The 27,431-nt window shown below is 36.9% G+C and overlaps 2 protein-coding genes across 2 annotated transcripts in view; both read left to right on the top strand.

Annotated features, from left to right (window-relative positions):
* The window catches only part of KDM7A (lysine demethylase 7A), an 88,008-nt gene extending 76,890 nt beyond the window's left edge, over nucleotides 1-11,118 (top strand). The window contains exons 19-20 of the mRNA XM_051963531.1: nucleotides 1,840-2,113; nucleotides 3,609-11,118. Coding sequence (XP_051819491.1) covers nucleotides 1,840-2,113; nucleotides 3,609-3,703 — 369 coding nt within the window. The 3' untranslated portion in view covers nucleotides 3,704-11,118. The remainder of the gene's footprint in view (nucleotides 1-1,839; nucleotides 2,114-3,608) is intronic.
* Nucleotides 11,119-18,957: 7,839 nt separating this feature from the next.
* The window catches only part of PARP12 (poly(ADP-ribose) polymerase family member 12), a 38,857-nt gene continuing 30,383 nt past the window's right edge, over nucleotides 18,958-27,431 (top strand). The window contains exon 1 of the mRNA XM_051963536.1: nucleotides 18,958-22,629. Coding sequence (XP_051819496.1) covers nucleotides 22,271-22,629 — 359 coding nt within the window. The 5' untranslated portion in view covers nucleotides 18,958-22,270. The remainder of the gene's footprint in view (nucleotides 22,630-27,431) is intronic.

Here is a 27,431-nt window from a genome sequence, read left to right on the forward strand (position 1 = left end):
CTCTCACATCAACAGGTGTCACAAATTTTTTTTTATAGAAAAAGAGGAGGGTCTATTATTATACTACAGATGATTACTGCATGATACTTAGTATTTGTAAATTAATTCTACCTCTTAAGGAGAAATACTACTTTTTTAGCTTAATTTTTCAATAACAAAACTATTTTTATCTTCTCTCCCAATCCATATTGAAGAGAGAAAAATAAAGCCCTTATAACAAATATGTATAGTTCTTTGTTAGCCATATGTAAAAATATATCTCATTCTGCATCTTGTGTGAGGACCTCCCTGTCAGAAGGATGGGTAGCATGATTCATTACCACCCCTGCACCCTACTTCATTGATTGTAAATAGCTTAGATTTTTCTCCTTTCTTCTAACTATTCCTTGAATATCTCTCAATTGGAGAATTGACCTTATTTTTATAAATTTGAATTAATTTCTTGCATATTTTGAAAATGAGAAAAAAAATGTTTTTTACCTCCCAGTACAGGTTCTCTTCTAATTTCAGCTGTATTCATTTTGTCTGTGCAAATATTAGGTAATAAAAATTGTCCATTTTATCTCTTTTGGTCTGTTCTTATCTCCTATTTAGTTATAAACTTTTCCCTATCCAAAGATTCAGAAGATAATGTCTTACAAGTTCTTCATGTAGATACTATTTCTTTCACTATGAGACAACAACTGTGGATTAAAATCCCAAACTTTAATAAAAGTGATTTATATGGGGATGCATGACATAACATTTAAAAAGCAATGATTTAATTTGTGTCAACTCCTTTATGGAATAAATATGCTTTATATATTGTCAGACAAAATGACTATGTTGTTGCCTGTCTTGGTTGGAAGGGAATGACTTGTAAAAAAAAAAAAAGGCATCAGTAAAAACTTTTTTTTTTCCCTGAGGTAATTGGGATTAAGTAACTTGACCAGGGTGACACAGACAGGAAGTGTTAAGTGTCTGAAGTCAGATTTGAACTCACTTCAGAACTGGTGCTCTATCCACTGCACCACCTACCTGCCCTAGTAAAAACTTCTAAAAATTATTTTTAGATATGCTTCGAAGTCGATAATTGAATCTTTTAACCATGCTTATTCATACACTTGGGTTGTGATTTCAGTGTTTCATTTCCATAGGTTAATCAATTAATTGAGTTTACAAGCTGAAGAAATTATTGAAGTGCTAAGAAATAATATTAAAGAAGTTTATAGTAATTTGTTTTTTATGCCCTGTTCTTAGCCTGACATTGATACTTAGATTGTCATTAATAAGAGCAGAGAAGACAGGACCATACTGAGTGTTTGAGCTTTGTTGCCCTTAGTGAATGGGTTTCATTATCTCTAATATTTGTTCCCTAACCTTATGTAATCAATATAGATTGTCACAACTTTTTGCCTTAACTTACAGGAATATTTGGAATGTTGACTTAAGATTTCTTTATTTTAGTGATAACTCAATAGCAAGCTCAAAAGGTTCTGTTGTTATTTTGTTTTATTTTCAATTCCAAATTCTTTCTCTCCTTCTATTCCCTCCTTATTGAGAAAGTAAAAAATGGGATACTCATTATTACATGCAAAATAATAATTACATGCATGTAATAATTTTTACATACAAAACATATTTCACATCAGCCATATTGCCAGAGGAAAAAAAGGCAAGAAAAGAAAATGGGGAAAAATATACTTCAGACTACATTCAGAGTTCATTAGTTCTCTGAAAGTGGATGGCATGGCTATTTTTAACTGCCAAAAATGAGAGAAGGCCCAGGTCTCCACTATAAGACAACCCAGGTGTCAGATTCCATGTATGGATTCAGCTGTTTTGTTTCTTTGATTGCAGGAACCAGGTAAATCCCAGAAACATATCAAAAAGGAAGGTTCACCAGAATTCAGTCAGAAGACTCAAAGTAGGAATTACATGGACAGCAGTAGTTCAAGTCTCCAAAATGGGAAGTGTGTGCAGAATCCAAGCTTTGTGCCCGGCACATGTCAGATGAACAATGGCAATTTTAGTCCAGAAAGGTCTGGGGGTGAAACTTCCTTTTCATTACCATTGCACCCAATCAAGCGACCTGCATCTAATCCACCACCCATCAGCAACCAGGCAACAAAAGGTAAGAGGCCTTAGCTCTGATTTTTTTCTTTCTACTTGAAACAGAACATCTATTTTACTTTGTAAAAGGAATGAAGGAGACAAAGGACTACAAATTAACTACAGAAAGCCCATGTAATCCTAACTGAAAAATAAGAGATATATGAAAGAGCATGAGAACATTGATCAGTGAGCAGCAGATACATAATGATACTTGTATATACATGAGTGGTTTTTTTTTTTTTTTTAATGTGTATGATACTCAGATTGGGGCATTATAGCTTCAGGTCATGAGTATCAAACAATGAGAGATCAGTCAGCCTATAACCCTGGCCATACGAAGAATAAGCATTTATCCAGGCATGGGGCTAAACATTTTTCAGATATTAATCTCATTTGATCCTCAAACCAATGGTACCATTATTATCAATATTTTACAATTAATGTACAATATTTCAAGTCTGATTCTTTTTGTACAGCAAAATAATGGTTTGGTCATGTATACTTATTGTGTATCTAATTTATACTTTAATATTAAAAATATACATATTTTACAATTAAGGGAATTAATTACAAACAGAAGTGACTTGCTGAACATCACACAACTAGCAATTATTGATGCTAAATTTGCATTCTGGTCTTCCTGATTCTGGGGCCAGTGTTCTATCCACACATTGCCTAGCTGCCTCATTGTAGAATGATCTGGGAGCAAGAATACAAAGAATATCCATTACTGTTTAATAAAATCAGTCCTGACCCTACTCTACTTTAAGAACCCAATTCATTTTGGGATCTGCTTTGTTCTGTTATGTCTCTTAATAATGCTAAATGGTCTCACCTGGCATATCTTTATACTATAATTCTGTGACAACACTAGTGTTCATGAAATTCACTTTTCTTTTTGTCCCTTAATTTTAGTTCATTCCCTCTTAAAATTAGCTTATATTATTCTAATGTTTTGAAAAATTAACTTCTATAACTATAGTTGGTATCTTATAAAGGGAGAATATTTTTCTCATAAGAAAACTGAAATAGTAATAACTCACATTCTCATGACATTGCATACATTACACTTTACAAAGCTCTTTCTTTACAGTATCTCTGATACAGGTGGCATATGTGTTATCCTTATTTTGTGATTTTCTTGAGGTCACAAAGCAAGTAAGTGGTTAATCAGGTTTACTGACAAGACTAATGATCTTAACAGCTATCTCTTCAAAGTGAGTCTAAAGATGCCTTTTTACCTTAATATCATATAAATAATGGCCTTCATAAAAAGAATATTATCACAGAAGTATTATACTTATTTTCTGTTGGAAGAAGAAAAATGTGTTGGAAGTATAAATGTAATTTAGTTTGCCGAGTCTATGAGATGTTTTAATTTCAGATAATAGGTATTTTCACTTAGTACATACAGCATGCTTGAAATGTTGCCCTTTTTAAAAAAAAGCAAATTTTTATTGATGAATTCTGTCATCTTTAAAGTCCTCATTAACATGGTGATTGATGTGTTGTAGGTAAACGTCCAAAGAAAGGAATGGCAACCGCCAAACAGCGCCTTGGGAAGATCCTTAAGTTGAACAGAAATGGCCACGCACGCTTCTTTGTGTGATGGTAGCTGCTTTTGCTGCCATTCTCACCCTTGGTGACCAGTATTGAGGGCAATGGGGCCTGGAGCTTCTGCTGTTCCTCTGCTTGAAGCAGACTTGCATGTACAATATAAAACACTGCCTGAAGAACAAAATGAACCTGATGCTGCATTTTCACTGTGCCACACCCACGAGCAATAACCATTGTGGACCTGGTGGGGGGAGGATGAAGGAGAGGAGGATTTTAAGAGAGATCAGGAATTAGGGCTGGTCTCTTGTCAGGGCTTGAGTATCATTTTGTCACTGGTAGTGTCTTGACTTATTTTCAGTGGTAAGGTAAAGAAAGTTATCAGTAATTTATTTAACAGATTTTTTAAAAAAGTTAACAGCTTTTAAATTCTTTCTTTTTTAAGCTATTTATTTGGAAGACTCGTGGGGAAGTATCTCACTAATTTAGATTTAAGAATGTGAAGGTTTTTAAATTATTTTTGATAGCATGAGTTACATGTGGTGAAGAGCCACAGTAACAGTAATTTGTCTGAACTCTTAAAATTTGAAATTCAGGTTAAAGTCTTAAACAGGGATTTGATGCATTAATTATTTTAAATTAAGATGTATATGAAATTCATTTTATTTTATATATTTTGTGTTTTTTTTTTTTTTTTAAATAAGCTACTACCTTGGCTTTTTCTAATTTACAGGTTGCATATTGTCATCCAGGTTAGTTACCTTATTGCATCTTCTCTTTCTGCTGTCCATCATTTTGACAACCCAACAAAAATATTTGTTTTACAGAAAAATAACTTCAATACCCAAGGCTTTCCCAAAAAAAAGAAAAACCTTGCCAAAAAAAACCAAACAAAACCCCAAACCCTCTTTGTCTCACTTTGACAATTATGATTTTTCTATTTAGGTAGAAAAAAGACATCTTGAAATTTCATTTGTGTATTTGATGTTAGGTCCCAAAGAACCTGCTTTTTAATATCTTTTCCTTCCTTGTTCAGAAAAGAACCATATGATTGGTATAATTTAGTTATATTAGTATTTGTTTAAATACATTTATAGCTACAGTGGGTTCCTTTTATAATTTTGTGGCTGGGGAGAGGGGAGGTATAAAGGGGAGAAGAAGAGGGAACCAGAAATAACACCTGCTTTATAGGCTGTTATAACAAGTTTTTAAAAAATATTATATCCTAACTGTTGGGGGGAGCTATGATTTGACCTGCAGTGTATATAAAACTATATTATTAAGACCTATCAAAATAGGCTTCTAATTGAAGTTGTTATAGAGGAGCAAGGGTATTGAAGTAGTAGAGTTGATTATTTAATCTTGTAACCTTTTAAGATTTAGTTTGGATCTGAGTTTGAGATGAAGTTGGTGCTTTCTGCAGTTTACTCTTTCTTGACTTAGCCAATACATGAAGATGAGATATTTTTAAAGTAAACATCTGTCTGCTTTATACATACTTCTTATTGAATGCCAAATTTCAGTTGTTTGTTAATAATTTATATTTTTCAATTGATAATTTTTGGTAACAATTTAAATACTGAATTTCTGGGGTTGGAATGGAAAAAATAGGTATTCTTGATTCTGAAAAAAAGGGGGAGCATTTTATATGCTCCCAACCAGGAATTTCAAGTCTAGGGAAATGTACTAGGTAGGCTTTATTTTTATGATGATGAACTATGGCCACATCACTGATTTGTCTTATTTTCATTCAGCCAACAGGCTGGACTTATCTTTTTGTGCTGTCATTTATGCTGAGGAGCTAGAACAAGCAGATCTGTGTCTCCTTCCGGATTTACATTTATGTTTTCAGAAGAGGAACACTTCTTTTATCCCATCTTCCTTCCAAAGTTTAAAGGAGTGTATTATAAACAGGTGATGAATTTGCCTTCTTTGGTTATTCCAAAACCAGAATGACTTGGCTCAAGACTGATCCATTTCTGGTTGTCAGGGAGAAGATTCTATCAAACATAGGATGTCTATAAAGAGCTCATTTTAAGCTATGTCCACACTATGCCAAAACAACTAGTTGAAAACTGAATTATTCATTAAGCCAACTGGTTGATTATTTTTTCTACACGATGCCAAAAAACTGGTTTGACTGATCTTTTCTCCCACTGAAATGAAGTAGTATTTTGGTTTTGTGTAGATGGTGTTTTTAGTGTCAGGGATAGATTACAAATAGATTATTGCCTGTCAAGAAATAACTTTAAAACTGATTTTTTAAAAAAACTGAGATGTGTATTGATTTAATTTGTATCTGCAGTTATAGTATTTGTAGCTGCTTAACTTTATTTTCTTTAGCCAGATAGCCTAAAATCAAACAGAATTATTTTATAGATTAACACATATCCTATATTCAACATTTATATTCTTTGATTATGAGTAAATTAACTAAGAGTAGCCAGCATGTAAATTCCGAAAATGAACTTCACTTAATAGAATCAAATTACCATCCCCTAAATAATTCCAATAACTAGATAATTTAGTTTTAAAGATGCCTCTAATAACCACTGCAGCTGAAATGGGGATTTTTGTTTCTGAGTAAAGGAAACCATAGCTACAATTCTATTGACTTCCTATTCAAGTCCTATAGGGACACTTGAGTCTTTCCAAGGTTTCTTGGTCTTTCATGCTTAGATTTGAAGGAGATATTGTATTTATATCTAGTTCTCTAAATCTGCCCTTATAAGAAGTGAGGAGTTCTAGCACAGAGATAGCCCTTCTCAAGCATGTCTTCTGAAAGAACCAAGAACGTTTCTTTTTTGTGAGACTATCCCATTATCTATTTTTTAATTTGACAAAACTACTGGACACAAGTAGCTGTCTTTAAAAAAATTTTCATTCTGGGTAAGAGAAACATTTTATGATTTCTAAAAGCACTGCTTTTGCAAATAGTTCATAAAAGTACATTGCGCTTAGCAAACTTTTACACAATATAGTTTGGGGGCAATTAGCTAGCTTTAAGTAAAGGGGCTCAAGGCTTCCTAAATTTGAAATTGTGGTTTTTTTAGAGACCCAGGTAATGGTTTGAGTTTTCTTGTAGATGGTTTTTCTTCTATTAAATTTATGTCAAATAGTGCTATGCCATGAAGTAATGGTTAATAACTAAAACAATAGGTAATGTAAAATCTACAATTTACAAATTATGGTAGTCCAGCTTTTTGGAAATACTTCTGAGAATATTTCTTTGATCAGTATCATTTAGAGTATTATATACAAAGAAGGAATTTCTAATCTATAGCTGCCTATTTTTATATATAAAATTAAAACTATTCATACTTATCATCAGTTGAATATTTAATTTAATTCTAAATCTGACTGTCAACATCTACAATAACCAATTTCCTAAAAAAGGTACTCTTAGTTTACACCAAATAGAAAGAAGGTATTTGTCTAGACACTGGCTGTGTACTACATGAGTGCACTCGGGGTGGGGAGGAAGGAATACAAAAGGAGGAGAAACAACAGTCCTATCAAGGACTATTTTCATCTTTTAGGCTTGCTGAAATGAAATAATCTATGGGAAAAATCCAGCACAGTTTTATTAATTTAATTTAAAACAGACCACTATAGGATGGAAAAAGAACCCAGAAATACTTGAAATAGGAACTATGAAAATTGATCATTTTAATGTTTGTAACTTAAAACTGATTTTAAACAAAAACCTGCTATTTTTATGAATGGGCACATTTTTACTATAGCATAAAAACTTTTAAGAAGTGAAAATAATTCAGATCGGAACATTTATTTCCTGATGGGAAACTTATCACTTATTTCATTAGAAAGAATTCTGAAAAATCTTTAACTAGAGAGTGAAAGAGATAGTTACAGTTCTTGAAGTAAAATAGTTCATGTGTCAGTGAAGTAAGAAAGTGTTTATCATTTGCCCTAAGAATAAAAAGTTATTTAAAAAAAATCTTAACAAGTATTAGAATGTTTGCATTCAATTTAAGAGGAGGGGAAAGGAGATTAGAATAGAAAGGAGAGAAGTGGGATTTTTACTGATTTAAAAAAATGTATATAAGTATAATAGAGTAATTTTCTAAGAAGAAATGGATTGCTATCATACCACATATCAGCCTAGCCTCCTAAGGGAAGAAGATAAAACTAGATTTTTAAACCATCTTGAATATTGTAATGTCATTAAGGAAATTATTAAGAACAAGAATGTTGAGAATTTAAAAGGAATATCAGCAAAGATAATTCTGTTAGATCTCAACAAATTTAAAATACATTTTAGTAAAGAAGGATCTAAATTTGATTAAATATTTTTTAAAATAACCTCTCCTCCTGCTTTGTGTCTTTCTCCCTCCCCTCCTTCTCTTTTTGACCACATTTTGGTCTATTTTGGTGAGTATATACTTAATGAAAATTGATAGGAAGATTTTTTTATTTTATTTTATTTTTTATTACTCCTTGTATGATCACCAAAAGTAAAAGTATCTTCATGGATGAATGACTATAGTTTCACTTTGAGAAGTTAACAAAAATTAAAGAGTTTTTTTAAAAATTAAAGTACAAATATTCCTCCTCTGCCCTCCCGTACTCCCCTCCCCCCCCCCAAAAAAAAAAAATGCCTGTGAAGTGCATTTCTTCCAGCAAACATTGAGCCTGAAGGGAGAGAGACTCTAGGATTTTACTGAATTTTAGATTTTAGACTTGGAACACGATAGGAATTTATTATTAGAGCTTCCCTGCCTTCATACTGATTGAGTATATTACTTCCCTTTTACAGATGAAACAGTAGAGAACAGAGAATTCCTTCCATACCTCTAGCCACATAAAATGGCTAGCTAAATACATTTTAATAATGGAGGTTAGAAGTTTCTTTCCTTCTACAAGTTGCTTCCATTATATTGTGCTGTATCAGTGGTTTGTTTTTTTTATTATATTAATTAGGTAACCAAAAACTAGAAGGAGTAAGAAAAGCATTATTGTATCATGGTATCACAATTAAGATTTTAACAAAAGAGTAATCTGAGGCAGATCTCTCAGCAAAATAATATTTATTAGCAGGGGCATGCTACCTGTCAATAAATGGGTCCATGGCTTTGCTTCTTTCTATTAATGCTAAAGACCCAGAGCACAAGGGCAGTTCCCCTTTTGTAAGGTTTGGGGAATACAGAGCAGGGTAGATGACATCATGGAATTAAAGGTAGCATGATTGATCACAAAGCAGAGGTGCAGGAAACACATGGTTGTTGGAAGTTTGGTAGTGGGGGCTAGTAACGATCCCCCTTCTCTCATGAGACTTAGGTGCTCCAAGTTTAAGTCCATGTGTGAGATAAGCTCAGACTTTTGGACAGCAAACCAGACGTCCTTGAAGGATAGCTTGTTGATATCAGGCTCAACTCCTTTTTTGTTCACACTGGTTCTCCAAAGTCAGTTAAATTCCTTGAGGCAAAAAAATTAGATTTTTAAAATTAACCCCTTACAGGCCAGCTAGAACTCTGAACTGAATTCAGAGACAAAAAACCATGATTTAAGCAGTTGCAGGACAAAAAGCAGAGGGCAAAATCAATTACTTGTAAATAGGATCAATAAGAAAATGCTACAGGATCAATTTTAATTTTCTCAGTGATTATAATTAGCAGACTGAGTCTACCTGGAATGGAGAAATGATTACTTTTTTTCTAAGGCTTTTTTTTTTTTTTTAAATTTTAATAGGGCTGTGGCATTAATAAACATTTGGTATACTTGAGTAAAAAAAAAATCTTTTAAAATGGTTTTTAAAAAAACAACTCTAATGATGATAAACCCTATCACTAAAGCAATTTGCCTATTGTGGTTAACTGTGGTTTTGCTTGTATATTCTTCCCCATCTTCTTTCTTAAACCTTGTCTCCTTCCTAAGTTGCCTAAGAATTTGTTGTCTTAATAAGGAAAAGGTGAAAATGAGGGTAAAACCTCTTAGAAACCAGTAGCACTGAATCTTCCAGCAAGTTTTTCTTCTGCACTACTTTCCTAATAAACCCTGGCTACTAGGTAGCCTTTGATGACCTCCAAGTAGTTTACCTATGCAACTTGTCATATCCCATCCATTCATCCTTTTTTTTTTTTTTTTTTTTCCTTTGCTATTTCAGGAAGAAGTTCCCAGGGGAGGTTTTTGGTATAAATTTGGTCTTCTCCTGGTTTTGTTTTGGCCACTTTTCTTCATAAGTTTCAGCTTTCCTCAAGGTATATTTGACTAGAACATTTATGGGGGAACTCCTAGCAGTAAATTTGATATCTAATAACGGAGTTATCTCCCTTTGCCTGAAATCTTTTTTCTCCTCTAAAAATACTAATTTTAAAGATTAACCCTTCTTTATTTATTTAAGATACTCACACATTACTTCTACATTATATAGTCAGGGGCCCGAGTGTAACTCATTACATGAACCCTAGCGCTGTTTTATCTTTCAGAAGAAATTTAAACCAAACTAAGAGCCTTACAGTTTAAGGTGAGGCTGGATTAAAAGCTGCAATCTCATTTTCCCCCAAATAGAAGTTCTGAGAGAAGTGCGTCACAAATCTTGCAGCAATTTGGTGGGATGTCACAGCACGCATCGGGAAATGCACCTGTGTCTTTGCAGTTGTATTTCCTTTGGAAAAGACTTTTCTACTTTTAATATGAATTAAGCCATAATAATTTCATGCTGTGGAACGAGAGTAGAGAGCTTCACTTTAAGAGATTATATAATACAAACTTTCACATTTACTGTGAAATGACTTGACTTTGCCAGTGCTTCAGCAGGTTTTGTGGTGATATTTTGGAGGGGGGATGTGATATTTTGTTTTTTAATCTGTGAAATTTTAAAAGGGGACAGTTGTTGGCTATGGTATTTACTAGTTTTGTAGTAATGTTTTGCTAACCTGACTGCCTTTTCTTCCCCGATGATTTTTATGGTCCAAGTTGACTCTTGCTATTCTTTCTTACTTTGGGTGTCTCTGGGGGTAGTATCTTGTCTATTTGTATAGGTTGTCGGTGTGTGTGCACAGGGTGTGTCCTTTTGTTACAGAAACACACTGGGTTGCAATTGGGTGTTTGGCTGGGAAATGGGATGCTGAAGTGTGAAGAACGTTTTTGTTTTTGTCGTTTTTTTTTTTTTCCAATTCATAACAGTATTTCCCATCTTTTGCCTGCAGGCAGGGAAAGTGTATGTACAGTATTTATTTTGTTTCTATTTTACTTTAAATTTGTAAGTTTTGAAGTAGCTTATGTTGGTCATAGGGAAGGACAAGTGACTTGTTTAAATTTGTATTTGGTATTCATATTTTCCAATTTCTGTACTTTTAAGATACTGAGATTAAAATTGGTATTACTTTTTGTTTTGATTTTAGCACGCCAGTGTAATTTTTTTGTTGTTCATTTTGTTTGAAAGTATAAATGCTGAAAGCTGTGTAAACTGTGTCTTTGGAAGAAAAAAATTCTGAATTCTATTTCCAATTCTGACTCTGCCACTTTACTGTCTCCTGACTCAGAATATTCTTTGGGGTTGTGGGAAGTGACCATAAATATACTGTATCTTATATTTCTGAGGATTGAAAATTAAGATTTTTAGAAAGTTACTAGATAATTTCCTAAATGTTAATAGAACCCTTAATTGGGCCTAGTCTGGTGACTAAATTTCAGTTAATTGAATAGCTCTCTTAGGTGGGGAAGTGTGAAGCATATTGTAGTTCCCTACAGACAGATTGTCTTCAACAGATCCTTAAGGTTTAAATGAAGATTGAATTATAAATTATTTTATTTAGTTCTAGATATCTGGTCATCTAGGACTTGTTAACTAGTAGCTTAGAAAAGCCATGAGTATTAATATGAGTTGTAGAAATGAAGATTGGTGATTAATATATATCTAAAAAATTAGAACCAATTGTAGTAGACAACCTATGGTCCAAGCACTTTGAATATCTTCTCTGTCCTCTTCACATCTGCTTTCCTGTTTTCTCCCATTTTCTGTCTCCTTACTATTTTTGTCTTCTTTCCCATCCCCATTTTTGCCTTCTCTTCAATCTCTAATTTCCATTTATTTTTTTCTTTTTATTCTTTACCCTTGTCATCCCAAGTATTGGTGTAAAGGACTTGCTAATTCTGTTGAGCAACTAATTACAAAAGATTCTTTGAGAGATCTCCAGTGAGATTTCAGTGTGAAGTAGAAACCTGAAGGACAATTGGAAAAGGATTTTTTTAAAACAGTCATGGTGTGCTGTGGTGTGACATCACCTCAGATACTGATCTTTTGCGATGGTCCAGTTCACATCTAGTGGGTGAGTGGCACACCAAGGACAGGGGCCCTATGCTCTGAGCAAACCCAGTGTAATTAATAGGCAAGGGTAATAGTTTTTAGTCAGTTTTGGTAGCTCTTTGGATTTGAGTGCAAGGCCTTAGGTCCTTCCAATCTGGCTTCAGACACTTGCCAGCTTTTATGTCACTCTGGGCAAGTCATGTAACCTCTATTTTCCTCAGTTTCTTTATCTGGAAAATGGGAATAGATAATTGTACATAGAGGGCTGTTCTGAGGATCAGATGAGATATTTGTAAAGAACTTAGCACCTAATAGGCACTATGTAAATCCTAGCTATTGTCATTAATATTATTACTGGTATTCTATATCTCAACTGGTATAATTGCCCTAAGCTTACATATACCTTCACACTGAGGAGTTAACCAAGTCATGAGTGTGAAGAACTCTGGTGTTACGAGGGCATATTTCAATTCCTTGCGAAGTCCTAAAAACCCTTTTGACAGAAGGGTTAAGTCTTTGTTCGTCGTGTTGAAGGGATTACTTGTCTCATCAGGTCTTTGGAGTATACACCAAAAGTCATCATTTTCAGACCAGCTTGGACTCCAATGGATATAGGGAATCAATTCAGTTTAGCAGCTGAAACTGACCAAATATACACAGAAGAATCCTATATTAGAAATGACACATTTTTAAAGGCACACAGATTAATTTTAAAAATTATCTTAAGTAATAGGTTACAGAAGAATGGGGGGGGGGCAGGGAGAGAAGAGGAGCTTAGATACTATACGCTATCTCAAAAGTCTTAATGCAGTTTTAGTTATTAAAGTTAATTGGGGGGATTCCTATATTATTTCTTTCCAAACTCAATGAAATGATCATGAGGAAAAACACAAGTCATGAATATTTAGGAAACATAAGCTTCTACATGACATTTTTAGTTTCAGACTGTGTCTTCACTTGTGATGGGTGAAATCTGAAATAACTGAGGAAATAATGGTTTGGGCTTCTGAGAATTTTGATTTATTAAGAAATTCATGCCAATTATGTACCAAATTGGGACCAGGGCCTCCTCAGCTTCACACTGGACCCCCAAATCCAGGGGGATACATATTTATGAACTAGAAGAAAACAACAGGATATGAACCATGATACAAGATCAGGTAATCTGATTTCTAATTAGAGAAAAATTGAGGACTTTCCAAGTTAGGAGGGAGAGAGTAAACAGGTGCAGTTCTCTGAAATCAAAAAGAAAGGTGTCCCACTCCCTTCTCAAAAGTATATGCAGTCAGAGGAATAAGGAAAAGATTTATGGGTTGTTTGAGATGTGTAATTGTGAGAGAATTCCTTATATCAGTCTTTGGATCTGGTTCAGTGTCTGGTCAGTAGAGCCTAGGTACTTCTAAGCAACAGTGATCTAGCTTCCTTGCCATAAAGGGCAAGGTAAAAATAAAGTTTTCTCAAAAGACAAATTGAACTAGACTAGACCCATAATTGAATAGAAAGGGAATAGGCTAGATCCAGAATTGAGTCACAATGTAATTAATGTGGTTCCCTCAATTTCCACAATTCCTCACTACTGGATGACTATATAAGATGATACTATGTTGACGATGAATGAAAAAAAAATTTTTTTGATTCAATAGAATCAAATGGCATTAAAAGCTGCTCTACAACAAGGTGTTCTCTATGTTTCAGTTATGATCATACAAGACTGGATGTAACCAGAAAGATAATGGTATGTATGAGAGGTGTTCAGCATTTACTAATTTTATATGTGGGCAAAGTCATCTGTTAGCTGCTGTTGATTAAAAAAAGAGAGAGAGAAGGGGGAGAAAGTCCCTACCCTTTTAAACAGTTTCCATTCTCTTGCACGTTTGCCAGTATTATGAGGTCGTCTGGTGCAATTCTTGACTTGGAGTCTTAAGAACCAGTATTCAGATTTGTAGAACATAGAAAATGGGTTCAAATTCCAGTATGGCCATTTATTAATGTATGATTTTGAGAAAATCACAACCTCTGTGGGCAGCCTCCTCCTAAATTACTTGAAGTCTTTTCCCTTTCCCCTGCCCACCACTAGGTTCATGATCTTCAGGTGTCCTGCATCCATCAGAGAATTCCTCGGAGGATTTTGTGGATGACTTGCTGCTTTCATCAAATCACAAAATGTTAGGCCTCATCTAAGAGCTATAGATAGAGATAAAACCCAAGTGGATGAAGAATACATTTGCCCAGGTGATGACATTGAGCTGAATACAGATGTTTACTCCATTGTGGGGGGGAGGGGGAGAGTACACACAGGCATGTACATGCACAGACACAGATACACACATCCATGTATGTACATCTACACACAAAAATCTGGGGCAGACATTGTAGAAGGATAGAGAAATAAGAGAAAACTAAGCTTGCCAATATCAATAATCACAAGCTGCTCCCTGATTTAAAAGTCTGTCTTTTCTCTACAAATACTCCTCTGAATAAATACTCTTTGATCCTGCTTTGTATATGGAGTACATCTTTCAATACTTTGGCTTTCAATAACGAAAGTTGTGAACTAAGGAACAATGAAAAAAAAATACATGATAGATGTAAATATGCCACAGAAATTTAATAGTGGGGTCTATCATTTATAATAAATTATCAAGGATATGGAGGACTGGTGGACTGGTTGTGTTCAGTGAGAAATAATTCTAAATTCTAAAGTGTCTAATAAACATTTAATGGCATACATGAAATGTGCAAGAGTCAACTATCCATATGAAATGATGACTTCCACCAAGTATTAAAATATGAGGAGAAAATTACATATATAATAAGTGGGAATGGTATGTTTAATAATTATACATAACCTGAATAGAAAGGGACTTCAGAATCCACCTAGTCCAATCCATACCTAAATAGGTATTCCTGACAAGTCTGTGCTCCCAAGGAGCTTGCCATCTAATGGAAGGCAATATGCAAAAAGTTGAAAAGCTTTCTGAAAGTACCTGATAATGGTAGCTTGGTGTAATCCTAAAGTAGTATAGCTATGTTGGAAATGAGTCATCATCCTGCTGGGAGCCCATTGCTTCTTGTGGACAGCCCTATCAGGAGAATTTTCTTTCTTAATGTACTTTATCTGCCTCTCATGGGTGACTTTTTTTGGTTCAGTGTCCTGAAACTTAGCAAGTAAGCCTCTTCCATGTGAAAGCTCTTCAAAACTACTTTAGGCTAAATAATCCTGCATCTACCATCTGTATGACACTGACTAATTCTGTTACATCTTGGTGACTTCATAACTCCTATGGGTTTAATAGTACTCTTAATGACTCCCAGATCTATGGTTCTTAGTGGTTCTTATGGATCTCAGAATCCTAATATATTCCCTGAGCTCCAGTCTCACATTATCAACTACCTACTGGATATTTTGAACTTGATGTCTCATGGGCATCTCTAACTCATATCCAGAAAAACTCTTATCTTACCAAACCCAAACTTTCCAAATTCTTAGTTCTGTTGAGGATGTCACCGTCTTAATTTGCCCAGACTTAAAGCCTATTAAATCTGTGATTCCTCACTTGTCTTTGGGGTAATTTAGTTGCCAAGTTTTAATAACTACCTCCAAAATCTCTTACCTTTGTGCCCTGTCCACTGTCCAGGTACAAATCTTATCACTCCACCTAGATTGTTATGATACCCTTCAGATCTCAACTCATCTGCTAAAAGGATTTTCACATTTGAACTTGTCAGTCTTTTTCTTCCTTAAGCTTCCTATTTCTTTTAGAGGTATATGAAGTACTCAGAGAGAATTAGGATCTCTGGTATGAGCCAAGGGCTGCTATACTCTTCGGGTCTTTACCTTTCACCCAAACTTTCACCTGTGGTTCCAAGAAACTTAGCATGTGCAACGGCCCCATTGTCTTAGTAGATGGGACTAAGGTTGAGAGTAATTAATTGACAGATCTCAGAGTGCTGGTAAGTTAAGCAGATCTCTACTCCAAGAGTATGAAAACTTCTCCTAGGGGAATGGAGGCAAAAGAACAATTTGTTCCAACAGCTATGAAGGCAGCTGAAGCAGTCTGCTTAGCATTTGGTCAGCCAATTTGCTTGGCTTTTGTCAAGATCACAAGAATGAGACTGACTGCTTTGTGTACTTCTGCCTCACAATTCCAATTCATGTGCCAAACAAGACATCACCCATCAAACCATCAGTTTTTTGTCCCTTTGAAAAGAAAAAAAACTTCTAAGATCAACTATAAACTCTTTTCTTTAGCTATTAGAGCTATATATGTTCTGGGTCCATCCTGCCTTTCAAATGTTTTGCTTATTACTTTGCTTGATACACTCGAGTTCTAGTTAAACTAATCTTTTGTTCACCATATATGTTCACTCTTTTCCCATGCCTTTTCACTTTTTTGAAAAGAATTTATTTCTCCAGTTAATGCAAAATCAGTTAACAGGTTTTTTTATTTAAAATTTTGAGTTCCAAATTCTCCTTTTCTCCTCTTCCTTTTCATTGAGAAAGCAAGCATTTGATATAGATTATATATGTTTAGTCATGCATATGTTTCTAAATACAACCAGGAAAAATAAAGCAACAACAAAAATTTTTTTGCAGACTCCCATTGTACAAATCCTTGTTGAATGAGATGAATAAATGGATGTATGAATATTATCAGATTATGAAATCTGAAAGAAATCTACAAATTTCAGTAATTAGTAGGTGACTTTGTAAATAAATAGTATAGAATAAAAAAACCATTTGTATTAATTTTGATGAATTTTACAAAATCACTATAGGAAGACTTTTAATGAACAACTTACACAAAATTCTACTTTAATGACTTGTTACTACATGGTGCTTCTGGATTCTCCAAGACTATATCAGCACAGCCTTAACTCTGGCAGGTTCTTCTATGCTGGAAAAGCTTTGATTGCAGACCCAGGAACAAATTGGCTTTGTTTTCCAAGGAGCTAAGTACTAAAAAGACTCATGAATTCTTGGGCTATGGCCATCCATGAGCAACAAAGAAAAAAGCACAATTAATCCAAAGGCAAAGAGTAACATTAATTTATGAGACTATTTGGCCATCTCTCAATGTAGCAGTTGCTTTATTTGTAAAAAGACCACCATTAAAATAACTTCAGTTTATACACCCATCATCAGATGAAGAGGATGGGAAGATAGAGAAATTCTTTGAAGAATTGAATAAAAACCTCCAAATTCCACAAATTCTGATACTTGGTGATTTTTCAAAGTAAAGTTGGAGGGTTAAGGATGTTTATTGTAAGAGTCTCATGGTTCAGGTGGGCAGTAGATGCAGTGCTGAGTCTAGAGTCAGGAAGATAACAGTCTTCACATTACGTCAACAATCAATCCTGCTGTTAGGTAATCCTTAACTCACCATCTAATTCATCACAGTGATTCTTCCAGATTTTTCATCCCTCTTCAAAACTCCCATGTCTCCACAATCCTCTCATCCAAGAACCTTGACTTATAGTTTGCTTGGGAAAAAAGAAGACCCCTGTTCAAGACCTTAATCACATCACCAGATGCCTTCTATCACAGTTTCCTTCACTTTTGTTTTATATCATGAGACAGCCTTCATAATATTTCATGTTATTTAACAGGGAGGGATAATAGGCATTTATAAAGCACCTACTTAGTGTCAGATACTGTGCTATATTTCCTTTGATTCTCTTCACAATTCTGTGAGGTAGATGGTATTATTCTCATTTTATAGTTGAGGAAACTAAGGCACTCAGAGGTTCTCAAATGATTTGCTCTGGATCACATGCTAGGAAGTGTGAGGTTGTATTCGAAGTCAGGTCTTCCAGAGTGTAAGAAGCATTAACAAGGGACTGTATTGTGTTCCAGTTTACAACTCTGAAGAGCTGGTGAACCCAAAGATACCAGCAACCACTAAGGAGCTATTCTTTAAATATATACTAAATATATATGTTTTTAAAATTTTAAAACTCATTCCTATAAGGCCAGTTCCATCTTCATGGCCATCTGCAGGGATTTCCCAGACATCTGGGGATCAGCAGCCACTGGCTTAGTGCTACCGTAATGTTGGTCTTAGTATTATTGCTAATTAAGCTATGATTTCTATGTTTTATTAATTTTATGCACATTTTATATGTACATAAGGATAAGATTTTAGTTAACTAAAAAGGGCTAGAGAATGAAGACTTAGATTTAGGATAAAGAATAAGTTTTTTGTTTAAAGACATGATGAGGGTTAGTGCTAGGGATTGTAATAAGGATGAGAATGTAGATAGTAATTTAGATGACTGTCTCCCCAGTGATTACCTGCTGCACTGAAAACTGAAAATAAAAGAGAAAACCAATCCAGAATAGTCCCTCAAGAATTAGAAGGACATCATAATTAGAGGGAAAAACATTATGATACATGCTGTTTGGAGAGTTTTAACTGAGGTAACAAAAATGCTGAGAGGGAAACTGATTTTTTTTTTTTAAAATAGAGCAGTCTTTCAAAAAGAATGGAGAGAAAATTTTAAGAAATATAAAAATGGATCAGACTTTTAAAGCAATTGATCAGGCCTTATCAAGAAAGTGAAGACTTAAAATTTTAAGCCTCAAACAGCAAATCCAATTGAAGCAGCAGCCTGGATGTGAAGACTGTATAATGTTGAAAGGAAAATCTTTGGGCTTTTTACCCTGATTAATGAGGCAACATTTGGATAGAAAATTAAAAGTTTATTATGTCTAGGTGGAAACATGATGAGGGGTTGATCACTGGAGATCAACAAAGGCTTCAAGGTGGGACCAGCTTTTATAGGTAATTTTAAATCAATTCACATATAGCAACATCAGCAAAAGAGGTTGGCTCCCTGAGTGTCAGTTCCTCCCCAATGTAGCAATATTGTGACAATTTACAGGTAGGGATACAAAAGTTGTAGGTTGGAGGGTGACTTGCCCAAGAGACAAAAATCTATTGATTGGGTAACACCTCCCCCAACACTGATTGATAAGCAGGGCTGGGAACAAGTGAGTCACTGACTCAACAGAGCCTCTAAAAGGACTGATTTCCCCTTTGTGGCTGAGTCCTTTCTGATTCAGCCAACTCTCTGTGAACCCTTTGGGAGTTTTCTTGGTAACCAGGTACTGGGAGTGATTTATTTTCTTCTCCAGCTCATTTTACAGATGAAAAAAGGGAAGCAAACAGTGTTGTGACTTGCCCAGGATGAGAGGCAGAGGACAGACTTCATCTCCTGGGAGATGGGCCTTCTCCACTCCAGACCCAGAATTCCATCCACAGTACCACCTAGGTGCCCACTCACCCTCTTACTTTCAAGGAAATAACTAATGAAATCCTAGATCCCAAGATGTAAAATCCTGATTTTACATGAGTATACTAAAGTATTGTTTAATATTTAAATGATATATCATAATTGTTACTAATGTGATAACATGATTAAAAGGCAGCTGCATGGCACAGTGGACTTGGAGTCAGAAAGACTTTAAGTTCAAATGTCCCCAAAGACAATGCTTGGGTAACCATGGGCAAATCACAATTTGTCTGCCTTAGTTTCATCAGTAGATTGGGGGATAATAATAGCATTTATCTCCTAGGGTTGTTGTGGGACAAAATGAGAAAATATGTGTAAAGCACTTACTATATAGCAGGCACTTAGATGAAAACTTAAAATGTAATTTAGATATGTTGGGGTTCAGAGGGACCCCAGAATATTAGTTTTTTGAACCAGTGACTCTGGGGTCCCAAAAGAATACAAGTCAAGAGGCAGATTTTTAAAATTATTGTCATGCTAATTGAAGTGGGCTAAATTCCAAGAGAGGAAGATAGTAAAGGGCAAAGAGCAAGCAGATAGATTTATTTAATAATAGTTTTTTATTTTCAAAGTACATGCAACAATAGTTTTTAACATTCACTCCTGCAAAACCCTGCATTCCAAATCCTTTTCCCTCCCTTTCTCCCATCCCTTTCTCCAGCAAGCAATCCAATATATGTCAAACATGTGCTATTATTCTATACATATTTTCACATTTATCATGCTGCACAAGAAAAATCAGATCAAAAAGGAAAAAATAAAGAAAAAACAAGCAAACCACAACAACAAAAAAGTGAAAATACTTTATGATCCACATTCAGTCCCTAGAGTCCTCTCTCTGGATGTAGATGTGTTGAGATACCGGAGCCATCTGCCAGTGACTGCTGGAGGTCTAACTCAGATCTGTGGAATGGATCTCTTCATGTGAGAGGAAGAGAAGGAAAATACAAGGAGACTGAGGGGCAGTTGCATTCTCTGACTTCCCTCTTGCCTCTTGCCTCTTGCCTCCAATTTATTTCATTCCCAATCCACAAGGAACACCTGCATCAGCAAAGGCTGCTTTGCAACTCCTTCAGATGTTATGATCCACAGCTGTAGAAGCTCTGGGAGAATTGACCTGCCCTTCACTTAGGCATGGTCCTTAACACAGACGACTATTACAACTTTATTGAAATTGACTGAATTACCTCATCATTGAAGAGTGCATCAGAGTTTATCATCACATAATCTTGTTACTGTGTAAGATGTTCTCTTGGTTCTACTCATTTCACTTTGCATCAGTTCCTATAAGTCTCTCCAGGTCTTTCTGAAATGATCCTGCTGCTTGTTTCTTAAAGAACAATAATAATCCATAACATTCATGTGCCATAATTTATTCAGCCACTCTCCACCTGAGAGGAATCCACTCAGTTTCCAGTTTGTAGCCACTACAAAAAGGGTTATCACAAACATTTTTGCACATGTGGGTCCCTTTCCTTCCTTTAAGATCTCTTTGGGATATAAGCCCAGTGAAACACTGCTGGATCAAAGGGTATGCACAGTTTGATAATTTTTTGAGTATAGTTCCAAATTGCTCTCCAGAATGGCTGGATCCATTCACAAATCCACCAACAATGTATTAGTGTCCCAGTTTTCCCACATCCCCTCCAACATTTATCATCTTTTCCTGTCATCTTTTCCAATCTGAGAAGTATGTAATGGTATCTCAGAGTTGACTTAATTTGCATTTCAAATTAAATCAGTAATTTAATTCATATGATTAAAAATGGCTTTAATTTCTTGAAAATTGTTCATATACTTTGACCATTTATCAATTGGAGAATGGCTTGTATTCTTAGAAATTTGAGTAAATTCTCTGTGTGTTTTAGAAATGAGGGCTTTAAAAAGTGGTGCCATCCAAAATATTCATCAGTGTTTTGCCTAAATGAAAAGAGACTTGATTTCTGTTGCTATTTTTGACTTTGGAAAATAGTCTATTAGCTCATGAAAAAAAATAATAAAATTTCCTTATGATTAAATGCTTAAAAATAAAAAGAGAAAAAAATGAGGGCTTTATAGAATCCTTGGATGTAAACTTTTCTCACTTTTTTGCTTCCCTTCTCTGCATTGGTTTTGTTTATACAAAAATCTATTAATTTGATATAATCAAAATTATCCACTTTGCATTTTAAAATGTTCTCTAGTTCTTTTTTGGCCATAATTCCTTCCTTTCCTACCGGTCAAACAGGTATATTTATAAGGAGTTGGGGACTACAGGACAAAGAATAGAGAAGGTTAAATGATATTTTGGGATTGAAGTTCAGCGTCATTGGTGGGAAATTTGGCAATGCGGGCTAAAAACAATCCCCCTCTCTTGAGCTGAGACCTATTCATTGTTTGGGTCCAGATCCAAGATAGCAGCCCAGAGTTTTGGATGGTGATCCAGACGTCCTTGAAGGGACAGATTAGTGGAATGAAGATATCATGGCTAATTCCGTTTCTTTCATAAACTTTCTCCAAGGTTGTGCCACAGCACTCCCAGTAACTATATTCCTAAAGTGACTAAATCATTTCCAAAGTGGGTTTTTTTTTTTTTGAAAAATACTAGGATCTTTATTGCTATTGGTGTTTGTACTACATAAGATACAGCATAATATGATGAAATAAACATTATGCAATAGTTAATCACTATTATATGAAAAACACAGAATTCTAAAATAACATAAATATCTCAATCACATTGTACTATAGACTAATAAATTATGATAACTGTCTGTTGGCTGGCTTAACCGCATCCTTTGGTTAAAGCCCCAGCTACCCTCACGCTCTGGCTTCCACTAGTGGGCCCGGGGGAACTTGACTTTGGGAGAAGGCAAATCAATCGGGGGCGGGGCTTGGGGTAAGTTTTGTTTTCTCCAAGGGTTGGGGCAGCTTTCAGTTTCGATTTGGAGCTGGCCCCTCCTTCCTCCAGCTGGTTCCTGACCGCTCCTTTTTCTCTAGCAGGAGAAACCGAGGTGGGGTGGGGCGCGCTGCCGGGGTTTGCGGCGGCCGAAGCTGGAGAACTGAGGGAGGCCGACCATGGCCCTGACAACCCTGGCTACCTGTGTCACCAAGAAGCTATGCGCGGCCGGGGGCAGCCTGGAGCTGGGGGAGCTGGCGCGGCAGCTCGCGGGCGGTGTGAGCGAGGATGCCATGGAGAAGACCCTGCGCAAAGTGGCCCCCCGGAGCTTCGTGCTGGGAACACGAGCGAGGAGCGGCGGAGAGGAAGCCGGAGGGGGCGGCAGCAGCGAGCCGCGAAGCCGGGAGGTGCGGGTGCTGGTGGCCGCTAGCGGCGTGAGGCTGTGCCCCGCGTACTCGACATCCTGCGACGGGCTCTGCGGGCAGCTGCACCTCTGCAAGTTCTTCCTCTACGGAAAATGCAAATTTTCGAAAAGCGGGTGAGGGTCTCACCGGGCCTGCGAATCCGGCCTCCGGGGGGATTGGGATGGGGAGGGGCGGGAAAGCGGTCAGGTGCGGACCCCGCGCTCATCTGCGCGTCCTCCGCCCTGGCCGTGGGAATCCCTGTCACTTTGAACAGCTTCCCTTTACTGAGAGCGCCGTAAGGCTTGTCAAGCGCTTCTCTAGGATTCTCTTCTGCGAGCCTCGAAACTTCCGAAGTGCTTTTGTTATCCGACTTCATTCAGGGAGGACCCAGGGAGTAGCTTTAGAGACGTTAGCTCAAGTTATCCCGTGAGGCAAGTACAGTCAAAATGGGGAAATTGAGGCCCCCAGGCTGCGGCGGAATTGGAGCACAAGCCTTCCTGACTCCAGGCCCGACTCTCCCTCAACCGCTATCTCGTATTGGGCCGTACCTTTAAATCGGCCCAGTGACCAGCGTCTCCCCCTGTTGGGCGCTGCGGATCCCCTTGTCCCTGGCTGCACGATATTGGGCAGGTTAGACCATTGGGCCCGGGCAGATCTAGCGAGTGACAGGGAGGTAAGGGGGCCATAGCCCCTGCTTGCAAGGGGATGTAGGCTGTTAAAGGAAGACCTCCCAGGTAGCGTTCCCACCCCCTCAATCCCCTTTCCTTCCCCGCCCCTCCCACTTCCTACCCCCACTTGGACCAGTATTTGAGCCAGTACTTCCGTAATTCTGACCTTTCAGCATATTTAATCAGCTTTAGCCGGAGGAGACGGGTACCTTAGAAAGGGTATCGGAGGCCCTGGGTCCCCAAATCAGACCACTAATTGCACCCACCTCACCGGGTTGGGGGGAGGATTCAGAGAGAGAATATATGTAAAAGAGCTTTGGAATCTAAAGCACTACAAATATGAGTTATTATCAAGAAAGCCCCCAAAATAGGGCCATGGCTTCAAAGATGGACCAGTTAGATCTTAGAGACCATGTCCTTTAACCCCTTTATTATACACGTGGGGAAACTGAGCCCCAGAACCGGCAAGATCATGGCAGTAAGCCACTGTGCCCATTTTGTGTAAGATATATATATATATAGGGGGAAAATCTGTAGGAAGGAGACAATATTTTGAATGTGCTAGCAAAGTACATTTAAAGAAATCCTCTTCTAGGTGTAGCAGATAAAAGTTTGGTCCTGGAGTCTGAAAAACATGGATGGACTTAATGATGGTGGTCTGTGGTCTCTTGCATCTCCAACTCCTTGAACCCGAGTTCTTTCTGTGAAGCAAGAATAAACTTGCTAATTTATCTTTAATAAATGCAGCTTAAGTCAAAGCCGACCTGGAAATTGATCCAGATTTAAGCGGGACTGTTATTGAAGAGATTGAATTGCAGTTGGCCAGGAGGGGTAGGGGACGTGGGGAAGAGGTTAGGGGGTATAAGTGATGGGCACTGAGGCAGAAACGGGGCCAGAGCTGACAAGGGGGAATCTTCTGGGCAGAGAAGCCACGCCACAGAATGGGAGATTCTTTGCTTCCTTCTTTCTCCCTGGGACTCGACTCCAAACCCCGCCTCACAGGGCCAGATAATGGGTTTCCATCTTGACTAACTCACTGACTTCTGTTTGTTTTCCTGTCTGGGGCTTTCTCATCTCACTGAACAGGGAACTACTCTTGTTTCCCTTCTTTCATTTCCCTGGTAGGCTGGCAGTGCACCAATGAGCTGAAGACTCTTTCTCTTTTGTTTTGTTTCATTTTACATCATCAAAGAGAATCTCGATGAATGGCCTCTCTCTGGAGAATCAGGTTGCCCTGTTGTCTGGGAGGGACAGGTGTTGGCCCTAGCAGTATGGTGCCTCAACTTACTGGTGATGTCCCAATATGGGCTCTTTTTTTTGCCTTTTTAATCTTTTTATTCAGCACCTAACCCAGTTTCTGCCACATAGTAGGTACGTAGTAAGTACATGTTGAAGGGGCAGCTGGATGTTGAAGTGGGTAGAGCACCAGCAGGGACCTGAATTCAAATGCAGCCTCAGACACTTACCAGCTCTGTCCCTGGAGAAGCCTGATTGCTTCCTCCCTGCCCCCCCAAAATGCTTGTTAATTCATCTGGAATATCAGAGATCTACTGCATAGTTTCACAAGCACCAACTTCTCAGGCTATTTTTAGCTCTGATGAGTCTGACTCATAATTCCAAAAGGAATTTCCTCAAATCACAAAGTGGCAGAGATTTCCTTTCCGGGTCTCTTTACTGCAAGGTTTCACACAACAAATCCAGAAACTGATTTCCTAAGCTCAGATCTCACAGCATTGCTCCTCTACTCAGTAAACTTTAGTGGCTCCCTATTATCTCTAGAATAAAATATAAAGTTTTTTTGTAAATGTGTTCTAACCTAATTGCCCAGCAAGTTTATTTATCACTGACCTTCCTATGCTCCCTCATCAAGCCAAACTGGCCTTCTCTCTGTTCTTCCAACAAGATGCTCCATCTTTTGTCTGAGTGGCTGTCCTCCATGCCTGAGTTATATGTCCTCCTCACCGTCACTGCTTCACAGACATCCTCCCTTCCCTTAGACACCTTTATGGTCCCCTCAACTGTTGGTGCCTTCACCTCAGACTACTTAATATTTAACTACTTTATATTTATTTATATTTATATATTATTATGTACATTTGTATGTGTATATATATATAGACTACTTAATATTTAACTACTTTGCATTTGTTTATATCTAATCTCTATATTATGTACATATATATGCAGACTATTTAATATTTAACTACTTTGCATTTATTTATATTTATATATTATTATGTACATTTGTATATATATGCAGACTACTTAATATTTAACTACCATTTATTTATATCTACTCTCTGTATTTGTACATTTATATATATATATTTATATATATACACACATATACATGTTTGTGCATATGCATATTCTGTATCTACACATATGCATGAACCTACATATATATGTAATATACATATGTATATATGTTTTATATATATTTTCTCCCCCTCCTTAAAATGTAGACACTGGTCCTGGATCCATGATTAGGTTATTAATAAATACTAAATTGCTGAACTACTGAGATATTACTTAACAGGAACTGTTGGACCAATGGGAAGCCTATGTGAGTTTGAAAAATGATCATATTAGAGAAAAATGCAGATTACAGGATGACCTTTGGCTGACATTTCCTGGTCATTGCTAATTTCAAGATCTTATCTTTTTGGGAGTTGTTTCTGTAGTCTGAAGCAATGATTCTTAGCAATTTACTCTGTAGAATTGTCTGGGGGAAAGTCCTTGAAAACACTGTAAATGAGTTATTTTTAGTAAGATAATTGCCAAGGCATTGGGCAGAATTTTGTAGATTAAGAAAACTCCTTTGCCTCCAAGAATAAAAGGCCTTACATTTTTTTTCCCTCTCTCTCCTTCCTTGTAATAATACTTTCTTATATAGAGGAAAAAGACACTATGTTGTTTTTGGAACATAGATTTTTGGTTGTTGGTAATGAATGGGACCTTAGAAGGCTCCTGTTCATTTTTACAATCCAGGAAACAAGCTCAGAAAAGCTAAATTATTTCCCTAACATCACAAGGAAGCAGCCTCAGAATATAAATTCTTCTCTCTCTGTCTCTGTCTCTCTCTCTCTGTGTATATAAACACACATACACACACACACACACACATATATATATATTCTCTCTATATGTAAATATAGTCTTCTGACCCTGTCCCAACATGAAAAGAAGTGTGAGGAGAACAACTTAAGGTAAGCATGGATTTCTATGTTTGCAGAAGAGCAGTTAGGGATGAGTTCACGTTGGCTCTGTTGGTAATTTCTCCAACTTCAGTATTTTACCCTTCTCAGGGCCTGGTGTCCACAGTTCTTCCCTCTCTCCTCTTCTCTACCATATAATACAAGGGTTCTTTTGGGAGAAGTCTCCCAGCTTTCATCTTGCCTGCTCGCGGGCCTATGAGATGCTCAGTGATGTGCTCCCGGGCAGAGCTCCCACCTGCTGTCTCTTCTGGGTCTGTCCCTTGGACTAGCTTTGAACATTATTGTTTTATTGCCCTGTCCCAGTGTCCAGAAATGACAGCACACATAGATAGGCAATGACTGCATCAGATATTTTTATACTTCATATTATTATATTATATAATATAAAGTTATAATAACACTTAATAATTCACAGAAAATACTGGTTTCATGACTTCCATCTCTCCCTCAGAGCACTTTTGGGGGTATCCTATGTACTCTGTGGGCAGAGGGCTGCTACTTGAGTAGCCATATTGTGTTCTTTGCAGACTGTGCCCAGGAGGAAGGTTTGGCTTTTTCGCTGGGCATAGTTTATGCCCACCCAGTCATTCCTACCTAGTCCAAGCAGGGCAATAGCAGGAGAAAATGGATGGATGGAAGTGGGGAAAGAGAGCAGAAGGAGAAGCGTTTAGGGCAGGCCTTCTATTTTGCCTTTGCTCTTTTCTGTAGGACAAATGGGGCCTCAGTGCCAGTCGTTGGCTCACTTGATGGGTACCATGTCATGGTCTGGAGAAGATGCGGGGATAATTAGAATGTCATTACAATTCAAATGGAGCTTACAATCAAACGTTATACAAATACATAGATATGTAATAACTAAGCAAAAATGTAAAGTAATATTTAAAATAATAAAAACACCACATGGAGAACAGAGTAAATGAGTAAGTGAGGGATAAAAACTTCTAGAGGTCTCAGGTGAAGACATAGTTCTGACAGGGGGCTCAGGGAAGGTTTCATGGAGGTGGGTTTAAGCAAGGCTTTGAAGGCTAGATTGGAGGAGTGGAGGATTAA

The sequence above is a fragment of the Antechinus flavipes genome, chromosome 5 (genome assembly GCF_016432865.1).
Source record: "Antechinus flavipes isolate AdamAnt ecotype Samford, QLD, Australia chromosome 5, AdamAnt_v2, whole genome shotgun sequence".
Classification (NCBI taxonomy): Eukaryota; Metazoa; Chordata; class Mammalia; order Dasyuromorphia; family Dasyuridae; genus Antechinus; species Antechinus flavipes.